This window comes from Amyelois transitella, chromosome 18 (assembly GCF_032362555.1).
Source record: "Amyelois transitella isolate CPQ chromosome 18, ilAmyTran1.1, whole genome shotgun sequence".
In the NCBI taxonomy this organism is placed as follows: domain Eukaryota; kingdom Metazoa; phylum Arthropoda; class Insecta; order Lepidoptera; family Pyralidae; genus Amyelois; species Amyelois transitella.
In genome coordinates this window covers 7,804,520-7,830,606 of record NC_083521.1, presented here as the reverse complement: position 1 = coordinate 7,830,606, position 26,087 = coordinate 7,804,520, and the positions used below count along the sequence as shown (strand labels likewise).

The 26,087-nt window shown below is 34.7% G+C and overlaps 1 protein-coding gene across 1 annotated transcript in view; it reads right to left on the bottom strand.

Moving 5' to 3' along the window:
* The window catches only part of LOC106143273 (papilin), a 96,132-nt gene that overhangs the window by 36,984 nt on the left and 33,061 nt on the right, over positions 1–26,087 (bottom strand). The window contains exon 2 of the mRNA XM_060949246.1: positions 734–809. Within this exon, the coding sequence (XP_060805229.1) occupies positions 734–809 (76 nt within the window). The remainder of the gene's footprint in view (positions 1–733; positions 810–26,087) is intronic.

The following is a 26,087-nucleotide window of genomic DNA, read 5'->3' as shown; positions in this document are numbered from 1 at the left end:
CAGTAATGTTAGCAATACAGTGATAATATATGAAATCGTTGATTTGGTGCATTAAATAAATTGATTAAATTGATTTGCGTTGATCTAAATTTCGACGAGATATGCGCGGGCGGCGCCGTCGCCAGTGTCAAGGCTGGAAAGGCAACGAACTTTGCTTTTGGGGCTTTTGGTGAATATGGAAATTCAAATAATTATTTATAAGTTATTTACTTAAAACTTTTTTTAACCGTAAAGGTACAATATGTTAATTTAATGCTTACAGCATTCTCTACCGTCAACCTTTAGAAAATAAACAAACAGATTAATAGTTCGCAATGCAATCATGCAATTTGGGATAAGATACAGAACAATCACAAAAGTAAAATTTTAGTACATATTTCATAAGCACATGTGGCCATTAGAAGGCAGAAAAATAATAAATTGTATTTCACATTATTTGTATACCGTTCAAAGATAAAAAGTCACCCAATTTCCCGCCCAAGTTTTTGGTACGTCTGTCAAACGAACGTCGGAATATAGTTTCAGACCAGATTAACTATAAACATTATAGTGAGTGTCCCTTCACTAGTCCTCGTGAAAAATTAAGTTTTAAATAGTCACAGCAACTAAGTAAGTACAGCTTACAAACTTAGAATAAGCGCAAATGAAAACGAGTAGATACCATTTTTAATTTGACTAACTTCCTAAATTTAAATTAGAAAAGGCAATTCAAAAAATCTAAAATTATACTCACATTGTGTGTATAGTGATGACGCGATGCCGTCCATGTGATACAATTACTTAAAACGATTACTGCTGTCAGCAGCAATCTGAAACAAAAAGGAGACATTTTTAATCTAAAAGATACACATAAAGTTTCTGAAGTGGTAGGCAGAGACTAAATTTTTCGCTTGCCGCTATCCCTGTAGACTTTTTCGAATCCAGATTTATCAGTTTATTCAATTGAAACCTTAACTTAACCTTTAATTTACAAAATTCAGGTAAGGACTAAAAGGAACAGTTTTATTCATCAAAAAGGTATTTCTTTGCATTATCAATAAAATTCACTGATCGTTGTATATTTCTCTTTATTAAAATAGTTAACTTCATAATAAATAATAATAATACAGGTGCTCAACTCATTTGCGATATCATTTGGTATACGGTACGATACAAACATACATATAATAACGTCAGCCAGCAGTCTTGAAAGACTGAAAGGCCACGTTCGGCTGTTAGGCTTAATGATAGAATTGAGATTCTAATAGTGACAGGTTGTTAGCCCATCGCCTAGGTAAAAGAAAAATCTCAAGTTTATAAGCATATCCCTTAGTCGCCTTTTACTACATCTATAGGAAACAGATAGAGTGGTTCTACTCTTTTTAAATTGGTGCCGGGAACCACACGGCACTTGGTAGATAATTATTTCAATAAAAGTTCATTCGACACATGAACATGAGTCAAATCATTTTTATCAAATATCACACTTAAAAATCCAATTACAAGGCGTAATGGTATGTAAATAACAAGTAATCGGTTCGAGTATCAGTAGATGTCATTTATTATCGGGCACAAAACGTCGATAAAAGTTATCGATAAAGGACTCACGAAGTAACTGTAGGGCTTGGGAACTTGATAACATCTCTATTGGGCGGTGGTGCAAGGGATTAGAGAGGAGCGAGCGATGAGCGAGCGATAATGAGAATAAATAATTTTAAGTCACATTTTGAAACAATTTCTTTTATGTTACCTACTGTCGTAATCTTAAAAGAGTGTGATTTTACGTCTCTAAAAAACAAACACAATACTTATAAATACATTTAAGTAATTAAAATAGCTTTTCATCTAGTTTAAATTAATTTACGTGAAAAAGTATACACAATTCAGCCATTATTATGGTAACTCTGTCTTCCTATACTTATAAAAGTGCCAATTGACAATCGAGTTCGTTCCACAATCACCTAAATCTCTATTCGATAATTTACAGTGTCCTAATAAAATCGTTGATATCATTCATTCTCCAACCAATAAAGTTTCCGCCATTCTTATGCACTTGTACCTCAGCAGCATCTTCCGAGGCGATCCCACGGGACACCGTCTCATTTACAATGGGAATGAAAGGAGAAAGAGTTAATTATGGTCCATGACTCGGTACAAAGCAGGCCTGAGCTTAACCTTGTATTCACGCCTTCTAATCGATAGAAACACTATAATATGTGCTAGTTGAGGTGCGGATGAAGTAGATCCTGGGAATCCATTGTGTAAATATAGTGTTTTGTAGTTTGTGTGTTAGTACCTTTTTGGAGAGCTGTTCCTACTTTGCCGTGGTTAAATTAAGGTAGATTTAGTGAGAAGGCTATTTTTGATACCAGAATTTTACACACACTAAAAATTCCGTAAAGAGAAGTCATGTCAGTCAAAGAACTGGAAATTGCTATCTACCCGATTTATCGACATCAGCTGATCGATAAATATTAATGGGATGGCAAATTAATAAAAAAAATCACTCGATATAACCCTTCTGAACCCTTGGGATTCTCAAAATCAAGAAAAATATCGTTCCTACTTATTAGGCTGCGCACTGAGCATGCGTGATTGGCGCGCTCGTCCAGTCAGTCCATCACCCTTAACATTGCTGCCCAAAAAGGAAATTCCCTTTAGAAACTCTAAACCTCTCTTCTTGTGATGCGATTGAAGGCTCAACGAGTGAAGAATCTAAACATCCGTTTATAGTTAATAGAAGTTATTGAAGTATAATAATTTTGTATTTTATTTTTATGATTTCAGTGAATAATTAAACCCTTCTGATGACAAAATTAATAGTGAAAAATTATAACATTTTGATTTAAAGTATTCTACATACTATATATATACTACATACTATATATATATATATATATATATATATATATATATATATATATATATATGTAATTCGGTTTACAAATCTCTTTAAGAAGCCTCAATGCAGATTTATTTATATCAATAGCATTTAAATCATATCTAACCAACGGATGTGAGTCACACGTAATTAATATTATAAAACAAGTCTCAAACCCCAAAGAATCGAGGTCAGTCTAGACTTCCGTTCGTCCTGAAAGGACCTAGGTCTTAATTAGACCCAAGGCTGAATAACTAAGTAATATTTGAATGGACTAAACATGTGACATGAATTTTAAATTTGTTTTCAATGATAATGTCAACTAAATAGCTAGTAATGGCTGTGTTGCTGAATGTTTAGACTGTATAGAGATTGTAATTGGACTCATCAATATTATTATTGGCAGCTATGACACTTGACATCATACGCGCCAAAATAATACTGAATCATGTACATAAATTAATTGATTGTGGGATGACGTTTGGATTATGTTTAGGTCAGTTTGAGAAAAAAAAAATTGTAATTAGGTTCATTAAGTAGAAGCCACTATACGATAAAGAATTTCATTTAAATTTGTGCTGTTAAAATAATGTACCGGTTATATAATGCAAACATTTAGAACTATTTCGAAAAGAATTCTAAGACCACATTTTGGTTACTATGGAAAATTAAAATAATAATACGATTCTTTAAAAACAAGTTCCATGGCAACCATAAGCTTTCTTTTGATAAGATAAAAAAAGTCGTTAAAATAATGCGAAAATTATTTCTGTAAACATTTGTTTAGGTGAACAGCATTCGAAGCTCAAAGGGAGCCGTAAAGTTGCAAATAAACAAACAGACACAAACTCACAAAGGTTGAATGACCCGCTAGACTTCCCACATTCATGTTTCAGAATAGTCCATGGAATTTCGTTTCAGATTTGCACAGCAAAAAAACAAAAACATTAATTCAAGAAAAGTATACTTCCGCAGCGGAAACTAAGTTTTGCTGGCTTGAAAGTAAAGAGAAACTTATTACCTGTAGTTGGAAAACTTTGGTTACTTCTCGATGATGCAATAATAAATAATTACTCAGGCACACTACCTACTACAGAAAAAGCGCGTGATGCTCAGTTTCAAATCCTACAGTTAACAGAGACAAGTGTCGATAAATCTCTCTGATTATTATTGTCTGTCTATAGGAATTCACAGGGCAACAAAATTGGTTCAGTCGTTTTCGAGATATTAACAAGTTTGATAAAAAAAAAGTTTTTGCGAGTTCTAAGCTCGCGGCGAACAATAAGTGATAGATTGAGATTAAAATAGTCACAGTTAACCTTTATCGATATCAAAGTAAACTAAAGAGAAAAAGAGGACACAAGGGAAGACTTATACCATTAACGAAAACAGTCTGTTAGGTTACTCTGTAGGTAATTCATCGCCACATATAAAATTACTTGGAAGTGCAAAACGCAAAAACTGTTTAGGGAAATTTGTTCATAAATCTTTGTTTACAAATCGGACAACTGGAACCTCATGTTTACATATAACCAAGCAGTCAAATCCCTAGAACACATCGACTTCAAAAACTATGTATTTATTTTGGTTTAAATTCCTAAAATTATAACGACAAATTGATGTTTTGAGACATAGATTCAAAAATTTAAAGACCTCCATATTAAATAGTTAGTTATAATTAGCATTAACATAATTTTTTTCAGAATTAATGAAAATGTTACACTTCCCTAAAACATCCGTATTATTTTGTAAGTATAATAAGTGTTAATTACAAAATTCCTGAGCGCGAACCTTCGATACAGACCATGAAACAAATAGCTGTCAATGTCGATTTGAACTTGGTCCCGCAGGATGGCAACCCGACACCGCGCTAATGGCGCTTCCCTTCCTGCTCTCCTGTCAATTAGCCGACGGCATTTCCATTCAACTGGATAGTTGTTTTATGGATATTCCAGGCTGAGAGAGTAATCCCACGGGATCTGACGGTGGGAGTGTTTTGCACAAGAAATCTTAAAAACCCTGAAAGCAACAGGAGTGAGATTTCTAGTTATTCATAAAAAATAATCTCTGTTTCCCGCGACTTTGTTTGACGTAAAACAAAATCTATGTTAGTTATTATAGTTCACGGACAATCACAATACAAAAACGATGGCCCCCAGTATTGTCTCCTTAGAGGGGAAGGAGGAGAAAGTTGAACGAAGTCGAACACATCTTTCTCAGATATCAAATCAGAGCAACAGTTTTCGCGTGGTACCTACAAACGTTTTTTGCAGTATCTTTTATTGGGAATACGGTTATTGGCGAAATTAAACTAAGGACTTAACGTAGATTAATAATAATAAGCAATATGTCCGTCTCCTAGCACAGTGTATGAAGGAATGAACAAGGCAAGATGGCGGTTGTATTGCATTATGAATTAGTCAATTGAGTGCCTGATATTTGCAATTTAAATTAAATAATTCTACAACTTTCAAGTACATACATCGGTCAGTTAAAATTTTTCTTATATACATATACTTTTATGCAGTAAGAAATAAAAGGCTTTCAAAGTTTTAGTATGTTGTTATTAAAAATAACTAAAAGTAAAATTATCACAAAATGTTGAAAATTTGCATCGGTAGTAAACTTGTATTTTCCATTTTATTATTACAATTGAAACATTATAAAGTCTTATAAGATCACAAATCCTATTAAGATAATCACTCTAGTCTGCATTTAAATCACAAACTCATTATATTTGGCATTTCGTTCCAGTATTACAATGTATAAAATACTGTATATTCATATAAAATTGTTTTCATATAATGGAATGGATTAAAAAACCTCGACTCAGAATTTTAAACAGCTGAAAATGCAGTACGCATGCTAAGAAACGACCTACAATAAGTGCGCGTCTTAGCCTGCAAAGCTTATTATGAGTCAAGCTTGGGATCGTTTGAGAAGCTGAACAATTGCTTGCATTTTTCTATGACATCATTATGAAACTAGTTTTATTATTAGCCTATCATAAATTTTCATCGGCCAGCACTGTCTACTGAATATTAACACTGAATTTGTATCAAAATACAATACAATACGCTCTATTGTTGTTTTAATAAGTACTTCTTTGATAGATTGTTTGAAATGACTGGTGTACCTGGTTAGTATTCTGAAAATGTTTTCGTCATATTTTGATTTTGGGTACCGTTGTTCTAGATTATGATTTGGTCTTTATGTTGTTTTATTTGGGTAAGGTTCTTTCTTGGTAGGTACCAATGTCTAAACATTTAGCTTACGTTTTCTCGGTGTAGAGTTGATAAAAAAAGGCAAAATAAATTTTAATTTATCAACACGACCATCTAGTGAAAAGATTTATCAAAATTTCTAAGCGATATATTTTTAAGTACATACGCAAATTAGGTAACTTAAGTACATTGTTATTGTAATGAATAATCTTGAAATAATAACCGGACCTACAACGAAGGTGTTTAAGGTGTGTCCATTAAGGAAATTTATTTTTCATACTTGTTCTTACATATGTGAATACACCGCTTTCGAATTTTTGTGAAGTTACACATTTTTTGGTAGCCTTACCTATATCCGTATGTAAACACGAAATAATTTAAATTCAATTTTGTTCTTATATTTAAGTAATTTTTAAACATTTCATATGCGATATTTCCTGATGTTGCTTTGGTTGTATGCGTCGTGGATGTCGTAAAAGGCGACTAAGGGATAGGCTTATAAACTTGGGATTTTTCTTTTAGGCGATGGGCTATTTGAATCTCAATTCAATCATCATGCCAAAAAGTTGAACGGGGCATATCAGTCTTTTCAAGACTGCCGGCTCTGTTTACCCCGCAGGGGATATAGACGTGACTATATGTATGTCTGTAATAAGTCAGGTCGGTTTTATTCGATATCGATTTTAGTCGATGATGCCATCAAAACATTCCCAGGCTTATTTGAATAAAAGTTTATAATATAGGTACAATTTCCGTTTCACATTCAAATATTCTTATCATGCGGATGAGTGACAGCGGCCGCCCGCGTCGCGTCGCCATGGCGTCTGCGCGGAATAGATTAGCGCATGCGCTAAAAATAAAACCGTATCGCTAACCGATGTTATTGTATAAACCACATCGTTTGCAAACACATTATTTTTATACCGCATATCTGTTCAATAAAATGTCAGTGACGCAATGTGGATGAACCACTGGCATTTTGTAAACTAGGTGAGGAGTGATTTTTAGAAAGGAATTAATAGAAAAAGGAATCGTAAAGTGCCTTTGAAAATTATTCCTTTTGTTGCACGCATCATAAATAATAATCCAACTTTTTTAATGTGTCTGTCAATGTGATTATTTTTATTTTTATCTTTATTAGGGAAACAAACAGTTACATGGTTGCCTATTAATATTATCTAATACTATAGTACATAAACCAATAAAGTTTCCTCTGTTTACTAATACATAGTATCGAAAAGACAAAGAAATTAATATATAGAAATTTATTATAGAACCTAAGTGTGTTAAACATAAACATATTTATTATTAATTTCGTGAAAAATTATCTGATATAGGTTTAGATTTCTGTGGTTATAAGTTTAATTGATTTATTAAATATAACAAATAGTAATTTTGACATACCTAATTGTTACATAAGAATTAAAGTAGGTACATTATTTTAAGATTTGTTTGATTGTTTTACTTCTATGAACATTAAGCCTCAATTCTATCATTAAGCCAAATAGCTGTGCGTGGTCTATCAGTATTTTCAAGGGATATAGACGTGACCATAATGTATGTAACATAGGGGCGAGTTGAGGGTACCCGACCTCGAGGCAGGTCACCCATGAGGTGGACAGATCAAACAAAATCAGCCCTAGGTGACCCTCTCTGTGAATGCACCAGAAAGGCAGCGATGCGCGACGAGTGGCGAAGGATTGTAAAGCGAGCCACTAACCCTTCTGTACGACCACGACCACTCTGACAAGAGTGTAACGCATAAGAAGAAGATGTAACATTAACAGTAGGTACTCATCAAACATAGAACAACCTTTTTTTCTGTTCGCTTCAAAATTTAAAAAGCAAAGACTAAACAAAGTAGACTAGACAAAGTAAGCCTTAAAAACGAGATTCTACACGCATAAACTCCGGAGAAATGTAAGGCAATTGAGCAATTGCTCATAACGAAGTGGTGACAGCGAATTAATTCTCATAAGATGTCGGAGATAATACAATCAGATCAACAGATCGTGGTCCGAAGCAATTACAAGATCTTAGACCCTGTCTCTCGGTACATTAATCTCTCCTAAATAGGAAATTATGAAATGTTTGAAACACGATTTCACACTTTATTATTTATTTTTATTTTTTAACTTATGATTTTTCAAATGAAAAGCTTTAAATTCCGAAGGAAGTTCCTGCTTTGTATACTTTCCATTTTCGGCAAAAGGTTAATGGAATACGTAGCATATAAGATTACGTCATCAAAATAATTGTGTTTTCAACTAATGCGCCCGCGTCGTTCTGTACACGTCATTTGCGAAATCGTTTATGGAAACTGATGAATTCATTGCCAAGGAATAAGTATGTTTTGAAAATAGAGAGACTTGACGCCTTGTATTAAAAATACTATTACCCGCGACTTCGTTCGCCAAAACATTGACATCTCCATTCATAAAAGCTGACCCCTGTATATGCCCTTGGACATTTTGGACATTTCGGTTTCTACTGGTCTAATATACTCGTAGATTCTTCATATCGATTTTTCATGATTTATAAGTACGTACATTGGTCAGGTAGGTACTTTTTTATTATATGTTATAGATTATTTGTTTTGTATTAAAAAAAATGGCAAAAAGGATTTTAATCCCAATATTTTATAATTTCATCAAAATTATTTAATACAATTATAAGTATTCATATATCTTAACTACAGCAATCTAATAAATATCCTGACGCGACAGATCTCTATTAATCTGTACAGTAACTACCTTTTCTATGCTCTCAGTATAAATCTATTCCAAATCAAAACACAAGTAGACGATGTTGAATGACCTAGTGAATGCTCGTCACAGTTCAGCGAAATTGTTTAATCTACCGTCAAATTCTATTTTAATTGGCCGTCTAATTTTGGAAACTGTGTCCTGCATAATGTTATTATAATAGCATGCAATCTTTTTCGTGGGTTGTTATTTGGGATTGCATTATAGACAAGTTAATTATTTGCACATTAATAAAAAAATTGATTGAAGAGTAACGACTTCCATTATTTATGCGCTAAAATTATTCAAATCCAAATAGCTCCTGTCAATTCAAGGACCTACATATGATGATCTTGAGATGAATTTAAATACTCATTTCTGGCTTATTTTTTTGCGTTCCAGATCACCTCTTCTATTAACAAGGTTAATTCTACAGAAGCTTTCATGGAATAATTCAAAAGTTTATCCGTTCATTGAAAAACTGTAAAACGTTTTACGTAAATCTAAAATCGAGGTCAGGAAATCCGCCCACTACTCTTCTCCAGGCAGACTCAATAAAATAAACATTTTTTTAGTAAGTATGTAGGTAAGTGCTTGCCACAGAAAGCTGAATTTAGTGGTGCTGTGATTGATAGCTTATCTTCAAATTTTTAGCCTCCTTTCCAATTGTGCGCAAGAGTATCGGTGTGATTTATGGCATATCTAGAATTTTATTGTTCTAGGATGCTTAGGTGCGCCTACGTTTGTGGGTTGAATGGCTTATCTAAACTATAAACATGATTCACATAAGCAAAGCTTAAATCTTACAATGACACGATATTTATCGAGCGCTAAAAGAAATTAGGATTTCCCGAAATGCCCACGAGAAACGTTTCGGTACAAGACTTGGTCTTACTGTCTTCTGTTCAGGCATTTATGTTTTTAAACATAATAAATCTGTTATTTTACCATAAAAATTTAGATTTACTTCGTAATACTTTGTACGGTAAAACATCGGTTTCCATACAGATTAAAACCGAAAGGAATTCCCTTTAGCGTTCGACGTATGTCAAGCATTCGGCGAGTTTAATGAAGACATCACATTTACAACGCGATTAAAATGTTTGATGTGTGTACGATGAGCAATTAGGCCGAGTGCAATGACCCGGCGTCATTATTATGCGGTTCATCGGACATTTTACGGCCGTCTCCAGGTGGAGGAAGGCATGTTTTGGTTCTATTAGTCACACATACATATGATCACGTCTATATCCCTTGCGGGGTAGAGCCAACAGTCTTGAAAAGACTTAATGCCCACGTTCGGCTGTTTGGCTTAATGATAGAATTGAGATTCAAATAGTGACAGGTTGCTAGCCCATCGCCTTAAAAAGAATCCTAAGTTTGTAAGCCTATCCCTTAGTCGCCTTTTGCGACATCCATGGGAAAGAGATGGAGTGGTCCTATTCTTTTTTGTATTGGTGCCGGGAACCACACGGCACATTCTATTAGTCATATGACAAGATTTTAATGTACATGGTGAAATTTGCAGTTGTTCAAAGCTCGAGATTTTACAGGTAGGCCTGATTTTAGACTAAAAATTCAATGGCGCGAGATTAAAAAAAAGAGATATTAGAAGTGTTAAGAAAGTGACGCCGTGATGCGCCTGCGGATCTGTCTATCCTTTGCGGGGTAGACAGAGCCAGCAACATATAGACGTCTTTCAAGGCTGAAACACTGATTGGCCACGTTCAGCTTTATGGCTTTATTTGAAATTCAATTCTAAACCAAAAGCACCTTACCGATTGGACCACCAATGCGTAGGTACTTATTACTTTACGTGCAGATAAAATTTTGGAAAAATATTGCCATATTACAAAATACTTATCTGTACTTATATTATAAAGCTGAAGAGTTTGTTTATTTGAACGCCCTAATCTCAGGAATTATTAGTTCAAATTGAAAAAAATTTTTTGTGTTGAATAGACCATTTATCGAGGAAGGCTTTAGGCCATATAATATCACGCTGCAACTATTAGGAGCGAAGAAATAATGGAAAATGTGAAAAACGGGGATTATTGATCCTTGAGGGCTTCAATGATGCCCAAAATAACTATTTCACGCGGACAAAGTCGCGGGCACAGCTAGTTACACATAAACTCTTTTAGTGGCCATCCTGCTTTAGTATATCTTTCTACCAAATAGGTACATTTAGACTGTAGTGTAGGTCTTAAACATCGTGCCTAATTAGTAAAAAGACTAATCTTAGACTAGATAGGTCACGGCTGGCCAGTCTAGATCAACCGCGGTCAATCAATTAGTCCCACGCCGTTTTACTTGGCTAACCCGGGCATCGAACCGGGAACGAGTGATCTCACTGCATGATTTATGGGGATAACGACCTTAGTTTTGGAAATAGAGATTTCTTCTTCGGCAATAGGTATGTGTTTAAAATGACAATAGGTGGGAAAAGTAATACATCACTGGCAATTAAAAATTATATTGATTCAGCCTTTTGTGTCTATTAGGGTGAGGTTAGGTTCCCCTGCAAGAGTTGTGGAGGTCAACAAACACCTGACTCATCCAATCCAGGATCCATCAATCAACGTCCGATGAAAATGCTGCAATGTAGTTTGTTCCGCCGCTTCTTCTACACATGCGGTTTGGAAGCGGTAGTAGTTATAATTAGATTTAAGTAATGTGACGTCAATAAGTGATACCTTGTATCCAATTTTGAAAATAAATCTATTCTAACCATACAGCTGAACGTAGACTCTCAGTCTTTTTAAAACAACAGTCAAAACTACGTTTGGATCTGTCTACCCCGTGAGGGATAAAGACGTGATAATGTGTATGTATATAGTGTTTCCCACAATCGGAGCGGCCGAACGAATTATCATTGTCTTGATGTCACATAAATCAATTTCTTAACCAAACAGTTCAAAAGAACCGCTTTCGCTTTTAATGCCTCTTAGTGCATTTAGTAGTGTTTTTCTTCTGACCACACGAGACCTAGTTCGCAGACTCACTAATTAACTACTGTCCGAAATAATAACAGCGAATTTGGGACGGACCCCAATCAGAGAAGACATCATTTTAATTCGCTATTATTGTTTCTAACCGAATAACTTTACCTACTGAAGATGCAGCGGATATTTTATTTTATTTTGACGTGATTAAGTTTGACTTATATCCACCTGATGGAAAGTTGATGGAAGCAAAGGTCGAGTCGAGTTGCGGGGTAAACAGAGCCAACTGCCCGGAATTACTAGTATGAAGTTAGGCCTAATGACAGAATTCAGATTCAAATAGTGACCAGGTTTCTAGCCCATCGCCTAAATGAATAATCCCAAGTTTATAAGTCTAAAGACTAAGATATTAAATATAGAAAAAAAAAAATATAGAAAATCGTTTGTTTGTAGTTTAAAATTTTTAACACAACTGAAACGCTGTGTTACAAAATTATTGAAGGAATCGATTTTGGTATTGTGATTTAAATGTGACTTAAAAAAATAATAACATGTAATGTACATCAGACCAACAAAAATCCTAAAACCATTCTATAACATTTAGCAACAGTATTTCAAAAGTTATATAAGTTCACACTAATACCATTCTAGCATTGACTTTCGCTTCTAAAGCTTTAAGCTCAGATTTCCTATTGTCCTAGCCCCGCCTACAGACCACCTCGTGTATGGTCACTTATGATTCATCCTAGCTCAATAGATCTAAACGTGGTCAAGTGACTTTTACACAGGTGGAACGTCAAAAAATATTTAACTCTATTTTTATAAGCCATAGTAATGACATTATGTCAACGTATACCTGGTATATAATGGAAATTATATTATGAGATAGTAACTGGATGCTAGCTAGATCATTGATTACATACACACTTATAGTCAACAAGCATTTATCCCTTACGGGGTAGACAGCAGTCTGGAAAAGATCTTTGATAAATGTAAACGGATGCCAAACTAATTCTAAGTGAGTTAATTCTTGTGAATCCAATCTTGGTGAATATTTTGTCGGCCTCTGTTGTCTGTGACACCGGAGGTCCTGGGCCCGAATCCCGGCCAGGCCAGGTTTTTGGATGTTTATCTATATAATTATTTATTATAAAATAAATTATCGTTGAGTAAGCATCTAATAACTTACTTCGAGGTAAACTTAATTTATGTAATTTTTCTCGTATATTTTTATATATTATAATAAAGTGTAATCTAGTGACGACTTTTAGCTTGCAGATGGTAGGACAACACTATAAATGTGTATGAGAAGTAAAGAAGAACACCACGCAGATATTAAGAATGAATTGTTCTAATGAGCAGGGTCCTTAAAAATTTTTGAAAGTAAATGTGTTTCATTTCAATTTGTAAATTTGGCATTCAGTCTACCAACCCACAACCTCGTTAGACTACTGTTTTGCAATAATGACTTATTCTTATTAATTGAACTATACTATCGTCTGCACCTAAATATGTATACATTCATATTGAGTAATCAATAACTTCACGTCGCTTAATATTTGATCTGTTTTTAAATATTGCCTTTAATATTCTACGGCCATTCCAATTACTGAAACGCCGCGTGAACACAAAAGGGTTAAGATTTATGTCTTTATTGATACTATTCTTGATTATATTAGTGTCTTTATAAATCCTAGTAATAAAGTTGTATTTTTATGCATAGTTATCAAAATAAAAGGTTGTGTAAGTTAAATGACATCAATTTATTTAGATGAATGATTTACATTCTCAATTTTTTTATTGATACAAGTTGCTTTATCGTTATAATCCCAAAAAATATATGTACCTAATTATTCGGTACAAATTAATAACTTAATTATAAATTTTCTATACCTTTTAGTCATTTATTATGCCAGTGTGTTCATTGTCTCGTTATTTTCAGAAAAAAATATATACAACGCGTCGATTTGAATCGATTTTATATGCAATTCCAACGACGAGAGTGAAAATAAAGGACACAAACCACACAAATATATAATATTATGATAAAAAAAGTATATTTATTATTAGTCTTGTGTTTTATTTAGAGAACATGTTCAAGTACTCAAAATACAACTATTATTTCCTACACAAGCTCTCGACTCGGGAGGTCCAAAAATATGTTGTTTTAAAAAAAAACATCCCGAGATGGGGTTCGGAAGATGATATTGTGGACACGGGCACGGCAGACTTATTTTGGTATCAATTTGTACATAGTTTTAGTAATTTTGTTTATAGTTTGAATTGAATAAGGCAACATGGTAACTTTTTATATTAAAAATGGCAACATTACAGAAGAAGCTGGCATAATATATACCTACTTAACTAATTTAAACTTTCGTTCATTGGTAATATATCGGTATTTAGGTATTTTATTTTAAACAAAAATATGTATAATTGATTAACCGGTAAATTGGTCATAATCTAAGACCCGCGCCACAACTCAATAACGATTTTTTTTCTAAGCCGACTAAGGGAAAATTTAATTAACTTAGGGTTCTTCTTGTCGGCGATGGGCCAACAACCTGTCATTATTTGAATCTCAATTCCATCATTTAGCCGTACATCTGAACGTAGGCCGCGTTCAGCTGTACGGCTTAATGATGGAATTCAGTCTTTCAAGACAGATGGCTCGGTCTACCCCGCAAGAGATATAGACGTCATTATATGTAAGTATGCATTTTTCTCAACCCAAAAATACCTCGTGTACCATGGCAAACCAAGTCTTCATTAAAATTACTTTCAAGATTAATTAAAACTCGTGCGATATGCTAATCGCTTCCAATATCAACCATGTCGTGATTATACAGCCGTAAACATGTCCAAGCGACTCGTAAATGCTCACTTGCAATTTAATGGCGCTGCTTGTAATTTTGTTTTATTTTTTTAATCAAGATTTTTTTATGCTTGAACATCGTAAATGATTTTTGAGAATTCGTAATTATTGATGTGTGATAATGTTTTTTTTAATAAATTGTTTCGTTCATTAGGCGTAGACGGAGTTACTAGTCTCAAATTCGAAGGCCACGTAAAGCTGGATTCAAGGACAGAGAAAACTTGTAACTAGCAAACCCATAGCCTAAAAGAAGGAATATCTCAAGTTCAAACTAAATGAAAACTAGTAGCTACTATACTGTATGTACTTATATTTAAAAGGGTTAACGTTCCTATTTCAATTTTTTTATATAATTTCAGGATTAGAGGGAGAAACCTAAACTAAATTGGGAACTCCAAAATCAATTACCTCGGTCAATCAAACAGGCGCGCTAGGCGTTGCAAATGTTAACACGGCGGAACTAAGCGCCTTGTGCATTTGTGATTTAAGTATAGCTCGTTCCTTTAGAACAATCAAGTTTTCTTCTCAACTTCTACTCGCTTTAATTATAGAAATTCATAAAAGAGTCATCAACGTAGAAGATAACATTTCACACGAAGTATTAACAGATCACCCCTTATGTCCTTTCGGTAAGGTTCAAATTCATCTACCCTTGAAATGAATTACTGTCGCATAACAAAAGATTAATAGCGTGCCGCCTCACCTTTGCAAAGGCTAACCTAGGGTCATCACCGGGGCCACGTGAGAGCCCTATCACCTGCTTTTTGGGAGCGTACCTGTGGCAAGATGCCAGCCTAGTACCAGGGAACCAGGAATGATAAGGAGGTTTCTCTCTCACCTGGCGCATGCGTTCCACCTGGCTCTACCTGTCTCGTGCATCGAAACATTCGCAATTTAATATTACCAGTTTTGGAAGACACGTTAAAGTGAATTTATCACCCCGGGCTAACCGGTTTAGTAGGGGTCAAAGGAGGGGAGGCAGGTCTGGCTTATTTGGTGGGGTGGGTGTACCTGGCGCATGCGTCGAGTACCTGTTTGACCCGTGCCGCCTTGGTTTATCATTGGCACGAGTTGGTGCTTACCAGGCAGGTGTGTGTTTGTCGAATCGAGATATCAAAAAGTTTCTTTACGATTTTTTGTTTTGCATTGATGGTGTACAAAGAATTCGGTTGTAAGAACTACTAAATAAGTTTGAGGAAGCCCGGTAGAGCTTCGTAGCTACAGAATATTTCGTAGCAAATTTGTAGCAGAAAGTATTAGATTTCGTAGCACATAATGATTAGACAGTAGCATTTTACCTACATTAGTACAACACATCCATCTTAAAACAAAATACTAAGTACTTTTCGCCTTTTTTTTTTTTTTTTTTTTTTTTTTTTTTTTTTTTTTTTTTTTTTTTTTTTTTTTTTTATTCATTATTATAGGATATTATTATATCGCTTAATAATTGTCGTATGGTTTAACAACTTGGTTGACGTCAAATATATTACTTAAAAACTAAGTTTACTGCCGCTTCCAAGGCGTCAGTGCAGAAGAAGCGGTAACAAACTGCACTGCAGCATTTTCTTTAACAACGTCAACTTCACAATATTAAATTATACTTAGAATATAATGTGGACGGGAGAATACATTGTTCACGGGAGATTTATATATTTATGAGATTTAATATTGAAAAAAGAAATATATATATATATATATATATATATTTTATGGATTGCCAATTTTAAAAAGATTTATGTACAGAGTGTACTGAAATTTTGATTTAAGTTCAAATTAAACTACAATTAATTACGAGGTTCCTGTGCCAAGCTCGAGCCAGATGTTTTTATCATTAAGGTAATCATCAGTCCTATAATAAGCCTTCTCACAAAGTACTTTCTTTACATACTCTTTGAATTTTCGGTAAGGCATATCAAGAACAGACTCCGGCAACCTATTATAAAATCGTATACAGTTCCCCATAAATGATTTACTGACTTTGCTAAGCCTATGAAACGGTATGACTAATTTATGTTTATTACGTAAATTTCTATCAGTTGTGGCACTAACTTTTTGAAAAAAAGAGGTATTTTTCCTAACATACATTATAAGATCAAAAATGTACTGGGACGCTACTGTAGGTATGTTTATTTTCTTAAAGAGTTGTCTTAATGAGTCTCTTGGTCCTAAGCCGTAAATTGCGCGAACGGCCCTTTTCTGAATTATAAAAATAGTTTGTATATCAGCCGCGCTACCCCACAAAAGTAAACCATAAGATAACAAGCTATGAAAATAGCTGAAATAAACAAGCCTAGCTGTAGCTACATCTGTCAATTGTCGGATCCTCCTAACAGCATAAGCGGCAGAGCTAAGTCTATTGGATAGTTTAGAAATATGAGCACCCCACTGTAGCTTTGCATCAATTATAATTCCTAAAAACTTTGTATTTTCAACAAATTCTAATTTCTGGCCTTCCAGTATTATGTCAGTATTGGCCTGCCTTACGTTTGGAAGGGTAAATTTAATGCATTGGGTCTTATTAGCATTTAAAAGAAGATTGTTGGTTGAGAACCAGATAGATATGGCCGACAGTATATTATTAACCGAACTTACATTTTCGCTATGGCGATCTAATTTAAATATTAAAGAAGTGTCATCGGCAAACAGCACTATACCCGCCTGTTTTTCCACCATAAAAGGCAGGTCATTGACATATACCAAGAAGAGGAATGGTCCTAAAATTGAGATTTACTGAACCTATTTTATATTCGATGCATAAAGATATAACACTATAAAAATATCTAAATAGACTTATAAAAAAAACTGAGACCAAAATTTTCAAAAAATAAGTTGTTGCTGGATTAAAGTTCAACTGGCAGCCACGGGCATTTAATTTATTACATTAATTTAATTAACCTTTTTTATATAAATATTTTTCTTGTTGATAAAAGTCATGGAAATTCAATGCAAAATATATTTTTTTATGGGATTATTTGATTTCATTGGCTAACTAGGTATTTTTATAGATTTCAAAGATTTTCACACAGGTAGACGGGGCAAGAAACTTTTTATTTTTTAATTCATGCTATAATTTCAGCAAGCAAACTTTTTGCAAGTTATCAATCCCTGTTAGGTGCAACGACCTGCCATATTTCAGCTGTACATTGAAGGGCAATTACACGGGCCTCGTCCACGCCTCTCGTCATTAGGGGATTGCAGAGCCCCACTACTTAACGGGTTTATTTATTGTTGCCCGCCAGTGTAAATTGCTAACCAACGTATTTATATACGCGATCCAATAGCCGTGTGGTTCCCGGCACCATTAGAAAAAAGAATAGGACTACTCCATCTCTTCCCCACGGATGTCGTAAAAGGCGACTAAGGGATTGGTTTATGAACTTGGGATTCTTCTTTTAGGCGATGGGCTGGCAACCTGTCACTATTTGAATCTCAATTCTATCATAAAGCCAAACAGCTGAGCGTGGCCTTTCGGTCTTTTCAAGACTGTTGGCTCTGTCTACCCCGTAAGGGATATAAACGTGGTGATATGTATGTATGTATCCAACAGCTCCGTAAGAGAATGAAGAATAATTATCACTCTTGTTGGTATTAAGCTATATAATGGAAAGACAAGGGAAACCATCGTGAGAAACCTATATATTCAGGACACTATAGATTAGAGTTGCCACGAATAGTGAATTGGCCGAATACCGAATATTCTGTATACTCGTAAGTATCATTCAAGCTAAGTGGATGTGTATTGGTGTTTAAGTGATGAGTTGCAAGGTTGCGGAGGTCAGACAGTCTTGTTATATCTGACTTCCTGACTTCTGGATTGTGATCATTTTGTCCGCCTTTGTACCACCTTACCTGTGATTTTTTTTCTAATTTCTGTTTATTATGGTGCAATAAAGAGTCTATCTATCTATCTATCATTATCTGAGAGAAGATTTACAAGAACTAAATGCCAAGAAGAAGATTAGTCGTGAAGTGACGATTTATAGTTGTCCGGAATATAAATTGACCCACGTACATGTGTTAATGAAGGTTAAGTTTGTGAGGCCTAAAAGTTTTGGTGGACTACAAGCCAAATGGATGCCATTTTGGTCCAACTATATATTTCATGGAAGAAACATTTTATTTTTACATATCATCACTTCATTGAAAGTCTCTAGAATATGTATTTTCTTATGTTGAATATGATTATGTGTAGAATATGTGTTCCTAACTATGTCAACTTTTTATCTCAAATTTATAAAAAAATCTGGTTACATAATTCCGTTGTAGATGTGATTTTAGTTAGAAAAAAAATTAATCGCACTGTTTCTTATTTGCCTCTGTTACTCTACAGACTTCATTCTAAGTAGTCCTTAACGGACCACTTAGAATGAAGTCTTTCAAGAAAGTCCGAAATTAAAAACGATTTTACGGTACTCGGCCATGATGCCCATGCATTGAAGATTTATCAAGCAAGCGTTAAGTTTGTCTGGAGGTCGCCGGCACTCGGAAACGACTCATTAAATTGCATGGGAAAAATTCATAATTTTTTTTCTTACGTCCATAGTGTCCTTCCCCCCTCTTAACAATAATTAGATTGCTTTATCTTTTTAAGCGTATTTCGTTAAAACGCCAAAGAGTTACGCAATTCTGTTGCAATAATTATTGAATTCCAAAGAAGGGTTAATGTGAGGCAGACTGCCCGTATGCTTTAACTTGATACTACAATAAAACGGTGTTAGGTAAATCAAATCAATTTAATGCTCATTTCATTTCATAAAATGAAAATTCATTCATTTATTCATTCATATAATCACGTCTATATCCCTTGCGGGGTAGATAGAGCCAGAATTCTTAAAAGGATAACAGGCCACGTTCAGCGCGAATCAGATAGAATTGAGATTGAAATACAAAACATTTATCTACTGTGAAAGCAATTCATTAAGTTGAACAAATCTAGTATAACATAACACATAACGTAAGCTTCTAATCGCAGGAAGCCTAGTTAATAGAGTATACAAATTAAAAAGCTCCCTAATCGTCAATATTTTTGGATCATTCCGACTCAACCCTTTCTTAACAAAACATACTTTTCGTAGTCGAATCTTTTTTTTCCTAGCAACAAGTGACCGTAGCTATAAATAAGAGACACGTCGGCGATTCTTTAAGAGATTAACACATAACCTCCCTTCTTTGAAGTTAGCGTGGGCGGTACTGATGCCGAGTCACTTATGGTGGTTATAAAATATCTTGTTACTCGTATAGTATCACAATGTTGTTACATAGGGTTGATAGCAGACATAACTATTTATAAAATAGGTACTTACATACATTTGAAGTATTTAGGTGCTTAGTTACTGTTGCACATAGGCATTTAAAAAGGTAACTATCACGTCGTTAAAAAATAATCTGTTCTGTATTGTAAGTTCATCAGTTGATAATTTTTTATATACCTAGACAAAACGAATTCAATGGGAATGAATTTTCCTGAACCTTGTTTTCTTTAACTATCCGGACGTTTTTAATACGAAATTGGTATCTTAACCAAATAAAGAAATGAATTTTGCCAACTTCACGCACATGATACGAGTACACTTATTTTTAATAAACTTTTTCTGAAAATTTCCATAACAATTATAAATTTGTAATCAATACCCAACATTTTTCTTCTGAAAAGTTTGATTTGTTGCGTTGATTGAGCGGTTAAGGTATCGCCCATTGCCAATAATCTAAGTTAGGTACCCATACATTAGCTTCATTGCTAACTGATCCAAAAAGAGTCCAGTCCTGCAAGGTTGAAACGGAAATGACTTCGTGTAAACGTATCCAGACTACTAATAATGCTAAGAGAATGACGATTACTTTATTTACAAAATATACTATTTTTAACTTTATAAAAAAACCGGTTCTCGCTGAGAACGTGTCACGTTTCTCAACCTTTCAAATATCCGATGCATGTTGATTCTTCCGATAAAATCTCCATTCGTCACGCTAAGTGGCACCCCGGCTAACAAGTTATTTTAATCCACCCTCTCCTTAAGGATCACCGAGTCCTTCCCGCGGATGGAGAGTACCAGAAATAGTCGTTCTTCGAACATCCTAATGTTCTGCTTGACAAATGTATTTATTATTATCTAGAATCGGTAGAAATACTGCTTCCTTCGGAGTGAATGAATGAAATGATATTGAGAGATTTATTATTATTAAAACTAATAGGAGCAATTCAATGGATGCTACTTGAAAATGTTTGTCTTTCTCGTCTTTGCGTGTCCTCAGTTACACCCTTCGCTACAATAATGCTTTAAGGCTTGGGGTCCGTCCTCGACATTTGTCCTTCCATTCAGTCCGGATCGCAGCGTCTTCAGTTTCAAGACAAAATCTAAAGGTAGCAAATATCGTTTTGAGAGTTTCTATTTTCATTAGCTTGATAGCGACGTTGCATTGTAATCTAGCTGTAATTTCTCGGCCAGCATAGAACATTATAATGTCAAACGAATCATGGTACGTACCTAGGTCAAATTTATGACCTGTAAGATTTTAACCCTATCTGATCAATATAAACAGCTAATTAAATATTTGTGGTACAATATCATACAATGGGCCTAACGGACTTTAGGCTTATCCAAGACCAGGTAAAGACTGAAGCACATTTCCATGGCTCCGACCCTTCAACTTAAAAATAGGTAAAAAACATAATCCCGTATTTTTTTTATTTTGTTCAGGAAAAAGGACACTCATCAATGGTTCGTATGCCCGTCATTTATCATATTTCTCTCTAATTCCCTGATTGTCCTTTACGAATCAAAGGCGGTGGAGCAAAGAAGCATTTCCGTCTTAACCAAAAAGACATGATATTTCTTGGAGCTTTTTATATTTTATAAGTTCGTGTCATTACGAATGTAATAAAAAATTTAATGATAATTGAACCTGGAAAAGATGCTTATAATATGCCATGTGATTCCCGGCATTCTAGAATAGACTACTGCATCTGCCGTAAAAGTTAAAACAATCAAATATTCATTTCTCTAGCAACCGAGTGCCAAGTCTTATTTTTTTTAATACATTTCTAAAATGGTTAAATTGATTATTCGCATCTGTTATTCCATTTTGCTTTTTTTTATCATGAGCATGGCTATTGGCTGTAAATTAATTTAAAAATGTATTTCGGTACAAAAAGACGTATCAAGATTGTTTATTTTTGTATCAGTCCTTACCTAAAGAAAGGGTTACTTTCGCATTACAGCCCATTTCCTTAGGTAGGCACTGACATAAAATAAGATTTCGATCAATAATCATCGGAGTGCTTTGTCCCTGACCTATTCAGTGGGCGGCGGATGGGCCACCGACAGGGTAACACACAGACATACATACAATGCGTAATTTTAACTGGAAGTCCATATTCTTATCAGCGCACGATTGGCATGTTGCAAATTTTATATGAAAAACATTATGCTTATTTAATAAATTTGTTATTACAACGTCCCTATTAAAAAAAATATTTTATATATCTAGAAGTAGTAAGTAACACTACGTAAAAAACTTTGTATAAATTTATCGCAAGTTTTTCTAATTTTATGTTTTAATGATGATAAATTTGATAGGTATTATATATATAGGTAGTATATTAATAAAAAAAGTTCTTTAAATATCTAATCAAGATAATGAATTTTAGTGGTGCTTGAAATACTTAGGTCACATTTTCGAGGATTCGCATAAAATTTCACAATTTTACTTGCAAATGTACTAAGCCAAATTGACTATGTATAAACTCTTTGTAAAATTAATTTACCAAGGCTACAGCAAGCACGAGGTATGTGATTGTGAATTACAAAAATAGAGCTATAAGAATATGGAGAGGTGAACAGTCTAATAAAGAGTAATAAAAATTATGTCTGTACCAAAACATGGCCGCACGCACGCGGCTTAGCGTGATTTACAATTCTAATCCCGAGGAATCCCTTTGATCACCGGGATTCAGGTGTGGAACTGTCAATTACCTGAAAATAAATGAATTTTGTTAGTCATATGTATTGACATTTATTGTTAGTTTTATATGATTGTCGATAATCATAGTCGATAACACTTGTATGTTAATCGTATTTTTATGTTTATTACCTGTTTTTAAATGTGTTATTTTCATGGGAATATTTTAGAAATCCATTTTCGATTCAAATCAAACGTACATTCGCATAATAGTAAATTAACGTTTATATTTAAAAGACATTCAATGAAATTATTATTACGGCTTTACAATATTAAGGGAAATTATAAGCAGCATTCTGTTATTTTAATACGAAAAGCGATTTACTTTTCCCTCACGAGAAAAGCACGTGAATAGATGAATAAGGAATTTACTAATAAACATAAAATAACATATAATCACGCCGAAGACCCCTGCGGGGTAGGCAGAGCCTACAGTCTTCAAAAGACTGAAAGGCCACGCCCTGCTGCTCGGCCCAATGATATAATTGAGATTCAAATAGTGACCGGTTGCTAGCCCATCGTCTAATAGAGGAATCTTAATTATATAAGCCTATCCCTTAGTCGCCTTTTACGACATCCATGGGAAAGAGATGGAGAGACCTTATTCTTTTTTAATAATTGTTATTATTATATATTGTTAATGCTTATTTGCCAACAGACTCACAAACCAGCAAAATACTTAAGCAATTTGCAGAAAAAATGACGTGACACGCATCTTTATGGAAATGCTGTTATGTTTATTATGCAATGAGCCAGAAGACCGCTGAACTTGAAGAATAAGCGTGGAAACAGGCCATTTCCAACGGTACAGCAAAACGGGTTGGTCTCGACCTTGAGCAAATATTGTGTTTGGTCAGCTGGCCCTCGGCTCGGATGTAGGGACAGACCGCTAGCCCTTCGCACTTGTGTGACCTTAATGGTTGGAACTGTGGCAATAGATTTTTAATTAAAGCACGTCACAGAATTAATGAAGAATGCCATCTTTGAAAATAAAGTTTAGGTAGGTATAATTTTGACTGCTAGAACTTGACGTTGTAAAAATTATATTAAGATGAATTGATAAAAATCCGGCCAAGCGCGAGTCGGACTCGCGCACTAAGGTTTAAATTTTTTTTCTCTCTATTATTTCAGCATTCTAGCTTTCACGGTTTTTTATATACAGCTTGATGACAGACAGACGGACTGAGAGCGGAGGCTAAGTAAAACGGGACCCTTTTTCTTTGAACCCTAAAAAACGATTGCTCTTTCTCTCGTCTTTCCGTGTTCTCAGTTGTACCCTCCACAGCAATGCTATGGGTCACGGGATCCACTTTCCGACTTATGTCTCAAATTTATTAAAAAAATATATAGACTTTTTTCAACTATTGATAGATAAATAAGACTATTTTATTTGACATCTTGATCCACTTGATTGTACTCGTACATGTTAGGACAGATATATTATGAGGATGATTGATTGTAAAAAATATAAATTTTGGAAAAACGAAGCCGTCTCCGTTCTATGTTAGCCGCTTTGTGCGGTCCATCGTTTATTTTCACAGATTATAAAGCGATGTAAAACCAATAGATTTAATGAGAGTCACTGTTTAAATTCAAACCACGAATATTATTCTTGACAGTTTGAGTAAATTAGATTCCGCAATGCGTATGATTTGATCAATATTTAATTAGAATGTGCGGGAAGAATATTTCCGCCTAATTAGGAACAATAAATTATCTATGCTGTGACTGAACAAATAAAACACATTTTAAAATGTTCTTGGTAACTAATTGAACTGAAGTTAACAAATCACACGTACCGCAAATGATTTAAGCATATACTTACTTCTGATGTTTTATTTCTATTCCACGTCCTTCTATTGCGTATGTATGAGAGTGATAGGGATAGGGTCTGATCTTCCCTCTCGATCTAACACGGGGAACGGAATTACAACGTCGTGTGTTTAGAAAATCGTGAATTGATAACGTATTTGTATGTCCGCGAATATTAGAAGCCTACATTAGTCACATGTGTGCTTGCGTTAGAAAAAAAACAGCGTTTGCTTAGCAAGTTCTAATCTCTACACATACTCAGGTACCAGGGGAGCAGAAAGCGTTAGGAAATAGACACACGTATGGCTCCGTGTGAGACATAACACACGATATAGCCACACACGCATCGCATATCGAAGGGGTTGGCAGGCGTGCGGGCCCCCTAACCTATTTTCACACACCGACACCTGTTGCTGAATGCACCCTCTAAGCAGGAGCGACAAGGACCAATAGCTGTTCTATTTGCTTGTGTTAGACAGAGTTGTATATTGAATAGGGATTGCGGAAAATGCCAAGAAAAGTTAGAGTCTGCGCATCTTGAGGCTTCTAAGGGTGAAATTTTGTGTACTACTGCCGTCATCTGCAATCCTGGTACTTGTTTTCCATTTTAGGACAAAACTCGATAAAAAAGGGCGCTTCGGAGTCGGATTACGGGGGCCCGAGGGATTTGTCTAATCACGCGTATAAAAGGGTGCGTAGGAAACAACAATTGACTACGGGGTAAAACAAAAGTAGATCAATCGCAAACACTGGAGTTGGCACATCTATCAGCAAAATACCTACATACTGAATACTTTATAACTCTCTTCTTCTATAGCGATTCAAATTGCTTCTTTAAAAAGCATACTTGAATAAATTGCATCTACATGGCGTCTAGACACGGCCCATCGCTGCCACATTATACTCTAATGACAGTTGCCCACTCGACCGCGAAACTCACAATTGTCAACATCCAATTTGGAGATAAATTTTCAATGACTCTATTTGAGTTCGTGACAGCCAACATGCGGAGCTGGTTCGATTGATACATATCTTCCGAGCTCGCACAGAGAAATGTTTGTTATTGCATAAATTAAATGAAGAAATACGGTTTTTGTATAATTTTGATTTGGTAGGTCTTCACTGAAGTTTAGCTGGGTGGAGTAGTAACAAAGCCCATTATATTATGAATAAGACCACTCCATCTCTTTTCCTTAAATGTCATAAAATGCGACTTAGGGATAGGCTTATAAACTTAGGATTCTTCTTTTAGGCGACGGGCTAGCAACCTGTCACTATATGAATCTCGATTCTATCATTAAGCCAAACAACTGAACATGGCCTATCACTCATCCAAGACTGTTGGCTATGTCTACCCCGCAATGGATTTAAACGTGATTATTTATTTACCTATGTTAGTAATAAAATATTCCCGTGACTTAAATGTGAATTATTGATGAAAGCAAGTGTGACAGTTTGTTTAATCTAAACAAAAATCGATACAAGCCGTTTACAACAGTAAAATGTTAACACGTTTTTATTTCCTCTTCATTGTCCGATAAAATTTATGGGTATGAAAATCTAACCTCTTGTTTAGTTGTGAAGCTACTGCCGTAATGTTAGATTAACTGTCAGTTTTGACAGCCCACCATGAAATATTACATATCTACCGTTTTGTTGATTCGGGTT